At 52.3% G+C, this 15,819-nt stretch overlaps 1 protein-coding gene across 2 annotated transcripts in view; it reads right to left on the bottom strand.

The window, feature by feature from the left end:
• MOCS1 (molybdenum cofactor synthesis 1) overlaps positions 1-13,300 on the bottom strand; it is a 35,813-nt gene extending 22,513 nt beyond the window's left edge. For both annotated transcript variants that reach the window (XM_047797066.1, XM_047797067.1), the window contains exons 1-3: positions 13,095-13,300; positions 5,674-5,800; positions 4,129-4,296 (exon numbers count right to left, since the gene is read on the bottom strand). In XM_047797066.1, the coding sequence (XP_047653022.1) occupies positions 4,129-4,296; positions 5,674-5,800; positions 13,095-13,217 (418 nt within the window). In that variant the 5' untranslated portion in view covers positions 13,218-13,300. The remainder of the gene's footprint in view (positions 1-4,128; positions 4,297-5,673; positions 5,801-13,094) is intronic.
• Between the last annotated feature and the right edge of the window lie 2,519 nt (positions 13,301-15,819).

The raw sequence follows: 15,819 nt of genomic DNA on the forward strand, positions 1-15,819 counted from the left end.
AAAAAACAAGAGAATGACAAACACGTTTAGGATTGTTTCCTTAGGAGGGGGAAGTGCAGGGTAGGTAAGTCCAGAGAGGTGGTTAAAGGTTCTTGCCAGGGTTCTGATTCTTCCCCCAAATTGATGAGGTAGTGAGTTTCCACAGGAATTCAAAATAGCATTAAAACAGGTGTTCCTGCTGTGGAGCTGTGGGTTAAGGATCTGGTATTGTCTCTGCAGTGGTGTGGGTTCAACACCTGCCCCAGTCGAGCGGGTGAAGGATCCAGCTTTGCCACAGCTGTGGCAAAGGCTGCGGCGGCAGCCCATTCGACCCCTGGCCTAGGAACCTTCACATGCCTCAGGTGTGGCCGGAAAACAAACAAATACAGAAACAAATTTGTATGAATAAAGTAAAAAAGGCCATGCACGGATCCATAATGAGATTATTTCCTGAACCCAGGATTACGATTTCATCTCATTCTATGTAACTTGAGTCCATCAAAAATTAAACCCAATAAACCACCCCACTTCAAAAAACTTTACCGGCTCCCCACTGCCTTAGGTCTCTTATGGGCTTTCGGCTGTGGGATCAAGATGCTCCATATTTCTTCATTTCTTCAACACATTGGAAGAAAGGAAGAGAGGAACCGAGTACAAAACAACAAAAAAGGAAAAGGCTAGCCTCAGTGATTCTCAGACTAAGCTGTCATCTGACAGTGACAAGTCAGTGGTAAAGTGAGAATCCCAAGCAAATTCTCCGCAAACACTGCCAACACGATCGTGGCACTTGTGTGTTTACAGGAATACACCTCAGGGAAACGGTGGGTTTGGTTCCAGAGCTCTGTAATAAAGCGAGGATCCCAACAATTCAAGTCACAGGAATTTTTTGGTTCCCCAGTGCAGATAAAAGGTATATTTACACTATACAGAGTCTATGAAGCGTGCACTAGCCTTAGTCTAAATACACGTGTACGTACCTTAATTTACTTTATTGCTAAAAATACCTATCACGAGGCCCCAGGCACGTTGCAGAAGTAACAGCAAAGATCACTGATCACAGATCGCCAAAACAAAAATAATTAGAACGAAAGAATTGGAAATATTTCAAGAATTACCAAAAGATGAGAGAGAGATAACAAAGTGAGCAAACGCTGTTGGAAAAAGTGGCCCCAACAGACTCGTTCGAAGCAAGGCTGCCACAAACCTTGAATTCGTGAAAAATGCACTGTCTATGAAGTACAGGAAAAGGAAACACAATAAAGGGAGGTGCCTACAGTTTCCCTTTTTCTGTATGATCTTCTGGAAAATCCCCGAGCTTCACCATCCAACATGGCAGCTGGTAAGCACACGTGGCTGCTTAAATCAACGACAATGTAATAAAGTTACAAAGTCAGTTCCTCGGTCACGCTAGCCGCATGTGAAGCCCAAGGCTACGTAAGAGACAACAGAGAGAACATTCACATCACCCCAGAAAGTTCTGTTGGGCAGCACTGCCTTAAACCCATATCAGCCAAAGAGAAGGGAAGAACTTGTTTTCACGCAAGCCAGGATGGAGGAGTCTGGGGGCTGGTGGAGGGGCTCACAGATGCCTGCACTGTTCTCAGATGTCAAAGTCTAAGGAGGCACAGCATGGCAGGAATCCAAGGCACAGCAGCTGCCATATGTCTCCAAGGGCTGGGGGAGGGATGGGGGAGGGATCTGGTCCTGCCTCCCCCACTCCCCATCCACCCACAACCTAGGAGCAAGAGGTAAATCCTCCAAAGCAGGTCACTGCAGCTGGTCCTTATCCTAACTAACATCTAAATGGTGATCAACCCTTGCCCACTCCATGCGATCAGTCGGGACCAATAACCCAGGACTACAGGAACAGGAAAGCCTGTGAGGTCGCCAGCACACAGATCAGGAAGATGAGGCCCAGCGTGGGGCAGGCACCTGCACAAGTTCACAGGGTCAGAGCAGGGATGGAGCAGCCACCTTTCCTAGCTCCCAGGCTTCCGTGGAGAGCTCTGCATCCTTCAGCCTGAGCTGAACCACCCCTCTCTGGCCAGCCGTGGTCCCTGCCTCCTCTGCTCTCCCACAGGCCCGGACAGAGGGCAGATGAAGTGGCCTGACCCAGGACAGCCAGCTGCATCCAGCCCTTCCTGGAACCCAGTCTGCCCTTCGGGCTCTGAGCAGCTGCCCAGAACAAGGCCTCAGCTCTCCTGGGGCCAGCTCGTCCAGCCCAGGAATGAGGGCAGGGTTCCAGGCCAAGTGACCAGTGGGGGTTGGCAGGAGCTGGTCACAGGGAGGAAGGAGGAAAGAGCTCTCACAGCACCTGGGCTCCTCAACAGATGGCTGGTTCCAGGGGCTGCTTATGCCAACAGGCTGAGGAGCCTCAACAGCAGGGCCTGAGGCTCACTCCCCTTTGACACCAACACATAAGAAAACACTCCAGAGAACTTCCTGAACCAGCAAATGAGGCAGAGAGATGAGGGCTTGGGGCAGGGGGGTGGGGGTGGTTGCTCAACAATCATGAACATGGACCCGGGAGTTCCCACTGTGGCTCAACGGGTTATGAACCTGACTACTGTCCATGAGGATGTGAGTTTGATCCCTGGCCTTGCTCAGTGTGTTAAGGATCCAAAGTTTCTGTAAGCTGTGGTGTAGGATGCAGATGTGGCTCAGATCCTGCATTGCTGTGGCTGTGGCATAGGTTGGCAGCTGTAGCTCTGATTCAACCCCTAGCCTGGGAACTTCCATATGCTGCAGGTGCAGGCCTAAAAAAACAAAAAACAAAACACCAAACAACAACAACAACAACAAAAAACCATAGAACCTTATTTTCCTCTGATTTCATCTTCTAAACTTACATGCTCATGATCTCTCTCTGCCTGATCTCAGGGCTTAGAACCAACATATGGCAAAGGCCACCCCGGGCACAGCACTCGCCACATGCTAGACATTTCCCTCCTATTTCCTTCCCAGGTCCACCCTATAAGGTAGGTACTATCTCTGTCTAAAGGCTTAGGATGGACTTTAAAAGTTGCCCAAAGGTATACTGCTGCATGAGGCGCAGCTGAGATTCACACACGGGTATGTCATACATCCGAGATCGTACTTCCATCTTCATTTGTACAGCAGACACCAGTGGGCACCAACTGTGTGCCAGGCGCTTTCCTAGGTGCTCAAGATGGCTGTGAACAAAACCTCCCCAGCAACCTGGGAGCTCTCAGGCTAGTCAATGAGGACAATGAAAAAAATACAACCCAAACTGCATGATGGGGGGGGGGAGGAGGGTTGCCATACTTTTGCTTTTAAAAGGCTGAAGAGGAATTCCCTGGTGGCTCAGTGGTTTAAGGATCCAGCATTATCACAGCTATGGCGAAGGTTAGATCCCTTGCCTGGGAACGTCTGCATGCCACAAGTGTCACCAAAAGGGGGGGGGAGCAGAGTAAATGTTTTTGCTGGATATGAAATGAGTAGGTGTGGCTGTGTTCCAATACAACTTTATCAAGGGACAGCAAATTTAAAATTTCCTATCATTTTCATGTGCCACAAATGTCACTGTGATTTTTCCCCAAAAAATATTAGAAATATATTAGGTATATATATATTAGAAATATAAAAACTATCCTTAGCTTGCAGGCCACAAACAGGTGGTGGCCCAGTTTTGGCCCGTGGGCTGTAGGGTGCCAGCTCTTGGGAGGCAGAGTGGTCAAGGAAGCCTCCTCAAAAAGAGGCCATTGGAGCAGAGCCCTAAATGAGGCTGATAGGGAGCCCCGTGCTCCCTGCAAAGGGAACAGCATGTGCAAAGGCCTGGCGGTGGCATGAATGAAGGAGAGGAGGGAGGGAGGGAAGCAACAGGGGAGAGGTCTTTGAGGTTGACGGGAGCCAGATCACACAGGCCTCCAGGCCCTGGAGACGACTTCAGTCTAAATCTGACGTCAAGCCACTGGGCTCTGGCACTGACTAGCTTTGTGACCTTGGCCGGGTTACTGAACTCCTCTGTGCCTTCTTTCTTTTTAACAAAAGGAGAGTAATAGTGGCACCTGTCTCAGAGGGTGGTGGGACTAAGTGAGCGTAACACCCTACACGAACACTAGCTTCTGATATTAACACTGGAGTCCAGCTGGATGAAGCAGGAGCTGGGGGAGGTGGCGGAAAACTCACCCACGATGTCCACCACATCCGGCCGGATGAGCGGCTCTCCGCCCGTGAGCCGGATCTTGTCTACACCTTCTTTCACGAAGAGCCGGGCCAGGGTCAGGATCTCCTCTGTGGTCAGCAGGTCAGCCCTGGGGGTCAGTGGCACCCCCTCCTCTGGCATGCAGTATTGACCTGAGGGGAAGGGAGGGGACGGGTAGGTAGGAAATGACAGTGATCAGGCCAGCGATGCCCCCACCCGGCCACTGGGTTTCTCCTGAACCCCCTCCCAGCCATGAGGGGAGACCCTGCCAAGTCTGTGGTGGCACAAAACCTAGGCCAGATTCTCTTTGGGCCTCACCTTTCTCATCTGTAAAATGTTACACCCCTTCCCCTTCTGGCTTTACCATCCTTCAGTGGGTCCGAGATGATAAACGAGGCTGACAGCACCCCTGGCTTGGGGTAAGGGCCGGCCCAGACGCAATGCCCTCAGCCAGGGGCTGCGGGGTGGGTCTGCCCGGAGGCGAGACCTGCCCTGGGCCCATTCCTTCTGCCACCATTCAGCCTCCTTCATTTCATCTGGTCTGAGAGTGACCCTTCTCTGTGTGTCCTGAGGTAAGGGAGCCTGCGAGGGACCCCTCGGCCTGGTCAAAGCGGCTCTCCTCTGGGACTGCAAGCGTTCTCCCACCCACACTATCTCCTTCTGGTCATCATCAGTCCCATTTCCTAGGTGGGAAGCCTGAGGTACTACCTGTTCGGGGCGAGGTGGCGGGAGGGGAAAGTGAGGCGAGCCCCAGCTGGGAGTGGGGCACCCCCACCTCCCATCGGCTCCCGAGGTACCGCTTTATCAGTACCCGCAGTCAGGACTGCAAGAGGGTTGTTTAGTCAAGGCAGTGAAGGGGCCAGAACGGGTCTTTCACGATAGAAGAGATTCGGTGAGAACATCAGAATGTCAGCACCGCACATAGAAAACCTTTGTTTGGTTAAACATTCACGACACACACGTATTTATTGGGCCATGAAGTAGATGTATTTCTTATTGTGAGTTACAGGGAGAGGATGGAAGAAGGGGGGCGTGCTAAGGAGGGAAAGATGGATGGACAAACTTGGGATGTCCCTCCAGCGGGGGCTACACCCCAGAATGCTCTGCATGGGGTCGCACAGTGAGGACTCTGTGCCGGCCTGGCCCCAGACAACGTTTCATGAGACTGGGGTGTCTTTACGGCTGGCGGTGCTGCGTATCTCATCCGGTTATAGCATCGGCACCTCCATGCCTTGTCCTGATCTGCAGGGACTGCAGGGAAATGGGAGGGAGGGAGGGAGGGAGGGAGGAAGAGCCTCGAGGAGCGAGAGACCCCGGGCCAGCCTCCATCCTACACCCGACAGCAATTCTGTGCTACAATCTAACCCAAGCAGAACCCAGCTTCCATGGCGATAAAATTCATCCTTGACCACACCTTGCCCTGAACCCCACCTGGGAGGAAGGGGGAGGACTAAGGAGGCGCTCCTGGACAGGGGGCGATTTCAGGAGGTGCTTCAGCACAGGGACAGGAGCCCAGGGGGGCGACTCACATCTGAGGTTGCACTTCTCAGTGAGGGAGATCCGCAGGTAACTGTGCTGCCGGCCAAAGCCGTCGGTGAGGAAGGCAGAGAAGGGGGCCGCGTGCTCCCGCAGGAACTGCCTCCGCCTGGACGGCTCCTGCAGCGGCAGGGTTGGGAGCTCACTTGGGGGGGGGCACGATGCCTCCCATCACCCCCCCATCTGTGACCCCCCCCCACACACACACACACACTTCTAGCCTTTCCATCCAGGTGGGCTCCACAGTCCCAGGTCTGAAATTCTCTCATTCCCAAGATAGGAATCAGGCCTGAAAAGAAGCTCCCCGGCCCCTATCCTGACCCCTGGCTCCACACTCAGCCCCCAGGGGTGCAGGACCTCTGCCAGCTGGACAGCAAGACAGAAGGAAGGGCCTTACCCCACCCAGTCTCCACCTCCTCCCGCCCCTCCTCCCTCAAAGGAAGCACAACCGGGAACAAACATCTCCAGCATCTCTTGGAAGGGTCACCTGGAGGGCACGTACCCCTCAGTACCTGGCAACCAGGCCACCTGACAAGTACCTGGAGGGCACACGCCCCTCGGCACCTGGCAACCACGCCATGCGGCAAGCACGTCCAGAAAGGGCAGGGGCAGCAGGTAACTGAGAGGCACGGTGGCCTGGACCATGGAAGCGGCTTGTCCAACCCAGGCCTCCCACTCCATACCCCGAGCTCAAGACAAAAGTCGCTTGCTGTGGGGGAGGGGCTCTCTGTGGCCTCCCCACTGCCCAGGAGGACCCAACAGGCCAGGCCACCAGGAGGGTATACCCACAGGAAGGGCTCCCCTCCTACAGGGGGCCTTGGGGGCAAGGGCAGCACCATGGGATGGGGGTTGGGGGGTGACCCGCAGAGGGAATGAGGCCCCCAGGAACAAAGAACTTAGGTGCCAGGACGGACACCCCACTAATCCTTGCCCAGACTACTTCAGTCCTTGGCCCTCACCTACTCATTGCTGGAAGGATGAGGACCCACTGTTTGGGGTTAAGGAGGAGGAGACTGCCCGAGGGCTCCCCTCAAGGCCCAAACTCATTCTGGGGAGAGAAGAAGGCTACCAACCTCACCCCTTCCCAAGTCTGGGCTAGTCTGCTCGGCCCTCCCTTGAGGGCACGGCCTTGGATCTTGACGGGTGCTGACAGACGAGAGAATTGCTCCACAGAAGTCATGTTTGCAAGACATCCTAAGGTTTCCAAAGAACGTTCGCTACTCCATCCCCACACCTGTAAGGGATTATCCTAACCAATGCTTGGGTGGGGTCAGGAACACCCCTGGCAGAACCAGGATTCAAATCCGGGTTTTCTGACTCCAAGTTCTTTTTATTTAGTTTTTGGCCTTTTAAGGCCGCATCCATGACATATGGAGGTTCCCAGGCTAAGGGAAGAATCAGAGCTGCAGCTGCCGGTCTGCACATAGCCACAGCAATGCAAGATCCAAGCTGCATCTAGTACCTGCACACAGCTCGCAGCAACGCTGGATCCTTAACCCAGGAGAGAGACCAGGGATTGAAGCTGCATCCTCTTGGATCCTAGCTGGGTTCATTACCGCTGAGCCATGATGGGAACTCCGGACTCCCAAGTTCTGAATTCTCTCCCCTCTTTGCACAGGGCGTGTCTAAGGTGCGTGTGCAAGATGACACACAGCCTCGGGGAGAAATCATATCTAGAATCTTTATTTGCTTTTTAGGGCCACACCAACAGCATATGGAAGTTCCTAGGCTAGGGGTTGAATCGGAGCTATAGCTGCTGGCCTACACCACAGCCACAACAACTTGGGGTCCAAGCCACATCTGCAACCTATACCACACCTCACAGCAACACCGGACCCTTAGCCCACCGAGCGAGGCCAGGGATGGAACCCGCAACCTCATGGTTCCTAGTCGGATTCATTTCCACTGTGCCACAACGGGAACTCCTCTCTAGAATCTTTAGAACAAAGAAACCGTGACCACGGTGGTTACCTGTGGGGTCTATGGCTAGGGCTCCGGATTGGGGGCAAGAACCTCTGGCTTCCGGGCCAGGTGTGCCTGACACACCGGGAAAGTTCTCTAGCTCCCCCAGATCTGCTTTCCCAGCTGGAGGATGCAGGTATGGGCTAAGGTTGTCTTAGGAGAGGGCTGGTCAAGAAGCTGGCAGGTAAACAGGATTACCAGGACCTCGTAACCCAAGAAGGCAGGCCTCCGGGCCTCCTGAGGTTCAAGAAGAAAAAACCCTTACTTCAGTGACCCCCTCAGCGCTGGCTGCACGTAAGAACCATCTGGGAACTGAAGAAAACACCTCCTCTGGAGACCAACTGCATTCAGATCTCACGGCACTTTGGTGTCTCATCTCTCCAGGTGATTCGAATACACAGTCAAGGTCAAGGGCCACTGTTTGACTCAGGAGGTAGAAGGGACGTGTGAGCAAAGGGAGGGTGTGCTTTATGATTTTCCAGGGTCCATAAAACTGACCTCACTCTGCCCACCCCGAGATCTGTGGACCACGTCTTCCAAGAAAGCCCGCTCACGGTCCCTCGACGAGGGAGCAGCCATCATTTCTCTGAAGCGCCGTCTGACATCACCCCAACAGTGTTCGCCCCTCCCTACGCACCCTTTCAGCCTCGGGGACCCTTAGGGGTGGGTGGGGCGGGGGTGCTTCAGAACCAAGAGCCCCATCCCCATCGGCCACCAGAGTCCAGGAGCTCAGATACCTGGGATTGACAGCTGTTCACAATTCAGTCATTTTTTGTCTCTTTTTAGGGCCACACCCACAGCACATGGACGTTTCCAGGCAAGGGGTTGAACTGGAGTCACAGTTGGCCTGCCTATATCACGACCACAGCAAAGTGGGATCTGAGCTGCATCTGTGACCTACAGCACAGCTCACAGCAGCGCTGGATCCTTAATCCACTGAACAAGGCCAGGGATCAAACTCACATCCTCATGGATACTAGTCGGGTTCTTAACCCACTGAGCTATGACAGGAACTCCACAATCCAGTGATTTGAGTCACCCCAGGCCCCACCTCCTCACTTGCCAAGATACCCTCCTCACCCCACTCTTTTTTTTTTTTTTTTTTTGCTTTTTATGGCTGTGCCTGCAGCATATGGAGGTTCCCAGGCCAGGGGTCGAATCAGACCTGCAGCTGCCGGCCTACACCACACCCACCGCAACTCAGGATCTGAGCAGCATCCGAGCAGCATCTGCAACCTACAAAAGATCTTTAACTCACTGAGCAAGGCCAGGGATAGAACCCACATCCTCATGGATACTAGCTGGGTTTGTTATAGTTGAGCCAGGACAGGAACTCCTCTTCACCCCAATCTTAACGTCCTGGGGGAGGTGGCTGGGTAAGGGAGGAGCCAACATAAACCCAGGAATAGGGAGCAAGGGAGAGGACCAAGGAGTATGACTCAGCAGAAATCAGAGAGGGAGTGGTGAGATGGGGTGACCCAGGGTGGAATGAGGCGCTCCACTTTGGCCGAGGGAGGGGCAGGCCAGATTTCACTCTGAGACCAGAAGTGACCTTTTCTTGATTCATTCAGACTCTGTACCACCAGTACCGGACCCAGTCTCCCAAACACACACACACACACACACACACACGCACACATTCGCCCTCTCCTCCTGCTAGGACTGCAAACCCATCACTTGGATATTAACTTGCCTCGCCCCTGCCTCCTCTCTCCTCCAACACTGCATGCCCTACTTTCTTTCTTCTTCCATTTTTTTTCTTTTCCTTTAAAGCCCCTGAAGGAAAAAAATACCACGTCAAAGGAGCCTGGAATCCAGAAGGAATTACTGGGCAGATTAGACAGTGATGCCTCTAGCCCAGGAGGGGCCGGCACATGTCAGAGGGATTGAGCAGAACTCTTAGCTGCTCAGATTCCCAGGGGCCCCAGCCTGGACTGGGGGCATCCCCCTAGGCAGGAAGCCATCCTGCCTGATTTGGAGCCCCACTGTTGCAGCTGGTGTGTCAAGAACAAACAAGCGGGTTCCCAATCCGGAGTGAAAGATAGTATATGCAAAACCCATTTACACTGGAGTAGCCCTTCACTTTTAAGCTGGTCTCTACTGTCAAAATGGTTTAGCCCTGGGAGTTCCCGCTGTGGCACAGTGGGTTAAGAATCCAACTGCAGCAGCTCCAGTTGCTGCAGAGGCGTGGGTCTGATGCTTGGCCCAGCACAGTGGGTTAAAGGATCTGGTGTGGTCGCAGCTGCAGCACAGATCCAATCCCTGGCTCAGGAACTGCCATATGCCACGGGTGCAACCATTACAAAACACAAAGTTTAGCCTCATACAGCCATTTTCAACTCTTGTTACACATTAAAATCACCCAAAGAACTTCTAAAAAGTACTGATGCCAGAGTCCCAACCCAAAGATTCCCACTCAACTGCCTGGGGCTGGGGGCAAGGCAGGGGCGCTGGCTTTGCCTATCTGCAGTGTCCCTGCTCTACTCTGCAGCCCAGGGTGAGAACTACTGGCCCAGCAACCCCAGGATCCAGTGCCATTTTAATCCAGGGTGGTGGTTCTGAGCATAGGCTTTGGGGGCAGGTAAACCTGAATTACAAGCCTGGCCCTGCTACCTGTTCTTTAAGCCTTCGCTTCCTCCACAATAACCCTACCAAACTTTAAGAATCCTGGCACATAGCAGTAAGTGACTGCTCCCATTTTCTTAATCTAACTCTGACTCACAAATATCCGTTCATCACGTATTCATGCAAGGGCACTAGTTGTGTTTGCTGCGACTCCAAAATTGTGGAACTCCAAAATGAATCTCTTTTAAATGAGGGGATCTGACAAAGGGCCCACCCCCAAGCCCGCCCCATGACCGCCCTCTCCCTCCACCTCCACCCCAAGCGTGAAGCCTTTACACCTGCGGCTCCCGCAAGGACAGCCATACTCACTGAAGCAAAGATTTTGAGGAGCAGAGCAGGTAGGAAGTCAAGCAGCAACCCACTACCCCCCGGGCAAAAAAAAAAGTCTCCTTTTCTGTTATGCGTGATGCTCTACCCAGGCCCGGCTGCCGCCCCCCTCACCCAGGCAGTCCCTTCCCACACAAACCTCATCAACATCTGTCCTTTCTGGCCTCCTGAACACCTAGAAGCCTGGCACAGAGTCATCCTCTCCCCAGCCCCTGCCCCAAAGCAGCAGGCTGGGGACCTGAGAGTCCCCTCACTGCCCCAGCAGAGCCTGAGAGGAAGAAGGTTGCAGAGCTTCTGGCTGGGGGAGCCCTAGGTACTGGCTCCCCTCACCGCCTCCCCAGATACCCACAGGCTGCTACCTCCCCTTTCCACCCAGAGAAGCTCCTCAATCTGTCCCTGGATGGAGCTCAAGGCCCCCTTTCTACACCGCCAGCTCCCACCCAACACCTCTCACACCCTGACACCCAAAGACAAGACCCAGTGGCTTTCCTCGCAGTCTCTCCACGAACCTCCCATCCCAAGCCTGATCTCCAGGGCCTCGTGTGAAGTGTGCGAAAGGCACCCTGCAGGAAGGGAAGAGAGGACAGGGGTTCCAGATACCTCCACCCCAGCTCCTGCCAGCTGACGGTACACATCTCCACACTCGTGTCACCTCTGAGATCCTCCCAAAGACATCTGTGCCCGCCCCCACTGTGTACACATGCCTCTGGTTTTAAAGACACGCACAGAAGGGAAGCAACAGTCCTAGGAGCCAAGTCAAACTAGATGTAGAGCAAGGGCGAGGACCTGGGGCTCCCTGCCCAGTGCTCTGGCACAAGCACCCCTCTCTAGTTTTGTTTCAAACAGTGAAACATATGGAGTTCCTGGGCCAGGGATCAGATCTGAGCCACAGTTGTGGCAACGCTGGATCCTTAACCATAACCCACTGCGCCAGGCCGGAGATCGAACCTTCGTCCCTGGGCTCCCAAGACACCACCAATCCCGTTGAGCCACAGTGGGCACTCCTACATTAACTACTTTAACCCGGGTAATCACCCTATGAGGTAGACACTATTATTCCCATTTTACAGAAGACTGAAGCATTGAGAGGTGAAGGAACATGAAGTTCACCCACCTGAAAGTGGTAGGGCTGGGATTCAAATCCAAGCAGTCTGCTGGAGCCCACGCTCTCACCTGCTAATCACACCCTCCCATGGCAGTGTAAAGGCAAGGGCGGGAGCAGCCCCTCCACCCGCTTCCCCCATGCTCCCAGCAGGGAAAAAGCATGAGCACAGGTGCTAGAGTCTGAGCTCCCACTCCCTCACTTCACAGGTGGGGAGTTAACTTTCTCTGCTGAAAATACAAACTCTACTCGCTTCACATGGTTGTGAGGACGGAGACCATGAATGAAATCACTTAGCACAGGACGAAAGGAATCAAGTCAATTAGAGGCAGGAGGGAGAAGAAACTTACCTTTGGAATTATTTAAAGATCTCAACCATCTCCGCTTTCCCATTTTCCCCCCTGAAGTTCAGAGTTGAGGGATACCGACAAACTTCACCTCCCAGCAACGGGGATCTGCTTATCAGAGAATCCTGGGGGTGGGGGTGGGGGGTCAGATTTGGGGAAAGCAAGTTATGCTAGGGCCCTGTCCCAGATTGAGCAACAGCTGGGTGTCATCGGATGAATCTCCAGGACTTGAAGCCTCGTGCCAGGAGGTGGGAAGAGAACAGTCAGATCAAACTAGAAAAGGTTTCAACAAATCAAGAGATGCTTCTCCCCAGTTGATTCCCTGACCATATGGGCAAAACAAACTTAAAACTTGTTATGCCTTGAGTCCCTCTGAGCAATGCTTTTAAGGACTGAGGGGGGTTCTCCCAACCCTAAAGAGAGAGTGGAATCCCTAAACCTGCCAAAGCCCAGATCCTGGTTCCATTCTGCTCTAGAATGAGGCTGAACCCTCCTAAGGGAAATGAAGATGAAACAGTCAGTGAAGGACGGGTCACACAGCCCTGTGACTACAAAGTGACAACTGACTATTGGCGGCAAGGTGACATTTTTGTCAGTGTCACACTATGAAGTGGGGTGTCACAAACACACCTGGTCACACACAGACAACTTCCTCTGGGGGAGAGGGAGGAAAATGTTTAAAGAAGCAGCTTTTGGTGCGGCAGGTCTAAGAGGGATGCTAATAACATTTCACTGGACCCAGAGTCCCACCCGCCTGCTTCCTCAGACCTGGAAGGGGGTTGCGTGGCTGAGTGGTCAGCGAGGTTTTTAAGCCAGACCCCGAGGAGAGCCCCCACCCCGCCACCCTTCGTTGGGATACCAGGTGAGGCTGGGAAGTCTAGAATAGAAAACATTATTCTACTCCTCTCCCTGGCGCTAATTAAGCGAGGAGGGGGTCTCTCCAGAAGCGGCCCACTTCGGCAGGCGCGAACGCGCCGGGGTGCTTCTGGGCGAAAGGTGCAGTCGCCAGGCCACCCGCTCTCCAAGAAAGTGTGGATGCGGGCGAGCTTACCTCCAGGGCAGGTTGGGAGCGCTCCCCGGGGCGGGGCTGCGTCACCGGAGCCCCAGAGCTGCAGCTCCGGACGCTGGACGTCAGGACCCGCCGCAGAACCCGGGACATTGGCTGTGCCGCCATGAAGCCTGTGGGCTAGGGGGAAACTCCACTCGGTAGCCGGCTCCGAGCACGTTAGCCAGGGACTCGCCGCCCCGGGTCATCACGGCAGGGGCGGGACGGGGGGGCGGGGCCCGTTCAGCCAATCGACGAGGGTGGCGTGCCGCGCAGCCTCCTGGGAGTTGTAGTCCCCTCACTCTGCTGCTTTCCAAGGTGGGCTAATTGTGCTAGCGCCTGGGAAGAACAAATTCAAACTCAACCAGAGATCCTGGGTCTTTTCTTACTCTGACTTCTCTGGCAGCTCTGGACTTTGTCCCAGTCATACCACGACGTAACGTGCTGTAGGGCCAGGTGAAGGAAATCTAAGGTGGTGCCAAAAAAGTAGTTATGAAGACAAATACTATGTTAATGCAATTTTAAAAAGTTAGAATCAATGTAAAAAAAAAAATCCGTGATGAACAAAGTATCGGTATTTTATATAAAAACAAGATCTGAGCCTGCATGTTTACAACATATCTCACTCCCTTGATGGTAGTGTAGCCCCTGGTTATAGGATGACCAGCTTCCTTTCTTCAAAATACATTTCTCCAATTGTGCCCCGAAGACATTAAAAATTTTGGCCTATTTATTTATTTATTTATTTATTTATTTATCTTTTGTTATTTTTAGGGCTGCACCCATGGCATATGGAGGTTCCCACTCTAGGGATCCAATCGGAGCTACAGCTGCCGGCCTACACCACAGCCACAGCAACATGGGATCCGAGCCCATCTTCGACCTACACCACAGCTCACGGCAACACCGGATCCTTAACCCACTGAGTGAGGCCAGGGGTTGAACCCGAAACCTCATGGTTACTAGTTGGGTTCATTAAACACTAAGCCACTATGGGAACTCCTTGGCCTCTCAATTTAAAAAAGGATTAGGAGTTCCCGTTGTGACTCAGCAGGTTAAGAACCTGACTGGTATCCATGAGGATACAGGTTTGATCCCTGGCCTCAGGGCTTTGCAGCTTTGTTGCTGCAAGCTGTGGTGTAGGTCTCAGATGCAGCTGCAACCCTGCAGGGCTGTGGGCTGTGGCATAGGCCAGCAGCTGCAGCTCCAATTCAACCCATAGCCCAGGAATTTCCATATGCCAAACATGCTGCCTTAAAAAAATAATAATAATAATTTAAAAAGAATTACATAGCAAGAGGTCGTAGAATGAGGGAATGTTGTTTTTGGAATACTTCCTGCACACCAAACACCATGCAAAACATCACTTAATACTTATAATAATAATCCTACAATAGAATGTTAGTTTTGGAGTTCCCATTGTGGCACAGCAGAAACGAATCCGACTAGGAACCATGAGGTTGCAGGTTTGATCCCTGGCCTTGCTCAGTGGGTTAAGGATCCAGCATTGCCATGAGCTGTGGTGTAAGTCAAAGATGCGGCTGGGATCTGGCATGGCTGTGGCTGTGGCGTAGGCTAGCAGCTGTAGCTCTGATTTGACCCCTAGCCTGGGAACCTCCATATGCTGCAGGTGTGGCCCTGAAAAGACAAAATAAAAAATAAAAAAAATAGAATGCCAGTTTTGCAACTTAGGAAACTGAGACTTAGAGAGGTTAGGTAAAAAAGTCACATGGTAGATAGATGGCAAAACTGGGGTTTACACCCAGGACAATCTGATTCCTTAAAGTCAAGATTCAGGGATGTTATCAAGAATGAGGGGGTTGGGATGGAAATGCTATAAAATTGGATTGTGATGATCATTGTACAACTATAAAGTAATAAAATTCATTGAGTAATTAAAAAAAAAGAATGAGAGGGGTCCCTTTCTCTCTCTCAAAAACAAAGTTATAGTCTTTAAGAGTTTGCCTAGAATGCACATTCAGTAAAGAATCTATGTACTAAGAATCCTTATGCTGGAACTCCCGTGGTGGCCCAGCAGTAATGAACTAGACTAGTATCCATGAGAACACCAGCCCCGCTCAGTGGGGTAAGGATCCAGCATTCCTGAGAGCTGTGGTGTAGGTCGTAGACGTGGCCCAGATCTGGAGTTGCTGTGGGGCTGTGGCAAAGGCCAGCAACTGCAGCTCCAATTCGACCCCAGCCTGGGAACTTAGATATGCTGTGGGTTTGGCCCTCAAAAAAAAAAAAAGAATCTTTATGCTCAAATAGGCCTAGCTGTTGTACCCAAAACTATCACCATGGAATCACAAGAATTAAGCATTGAACAATATCATTGGAAATTCACCTTGAGTCCGAGGCTAAAGCTAAAATCACCTGAGCTTTTCTGACAGTCTCATTACATTTCTATAAATCAGTTATGGTGAGTTATTTTTTCCTTTCTACGAGTCTGTCAATTCTTCAAGACCAGAAGCTGTATCCTCATTTCCTACTATACATTTGGCAGCTAGTTATGCCTCAATTCAAAGTACACTGCAGGGGTTAGGGTGTGTCTGAGTATCTGAAATGGTGGGACCGGCCTGACAGAAGTCTTTTTGCAAAGGGCCCAAGGACCCACTGAGGACGGTCCAAGCTCTGTCCGTGGCTACATTTGATGTCTAAATTTGATGTCTAAATTTGTCAGGGGGAATTGCGTGTGGGGGTGAAAAGAGCAAAACCCATTTTTTTGGCAGCT

Source organism: Phacochoerus africanus, chromosome 9 (assembly GCF_016906955.1).
Source record: "Phacochoerus africanus isolate WHEZ1 chromosome 9, ROS_Pafr_v1, whole genome shotgun sequence".
NCBI classification, from domain to species: domain Eukaryota; kingdom Metazoa; phylum Chordata; class Mammalia; order Artiodactyla; family Suidae; genus Phacochoerus; species Phacochoerus africanus.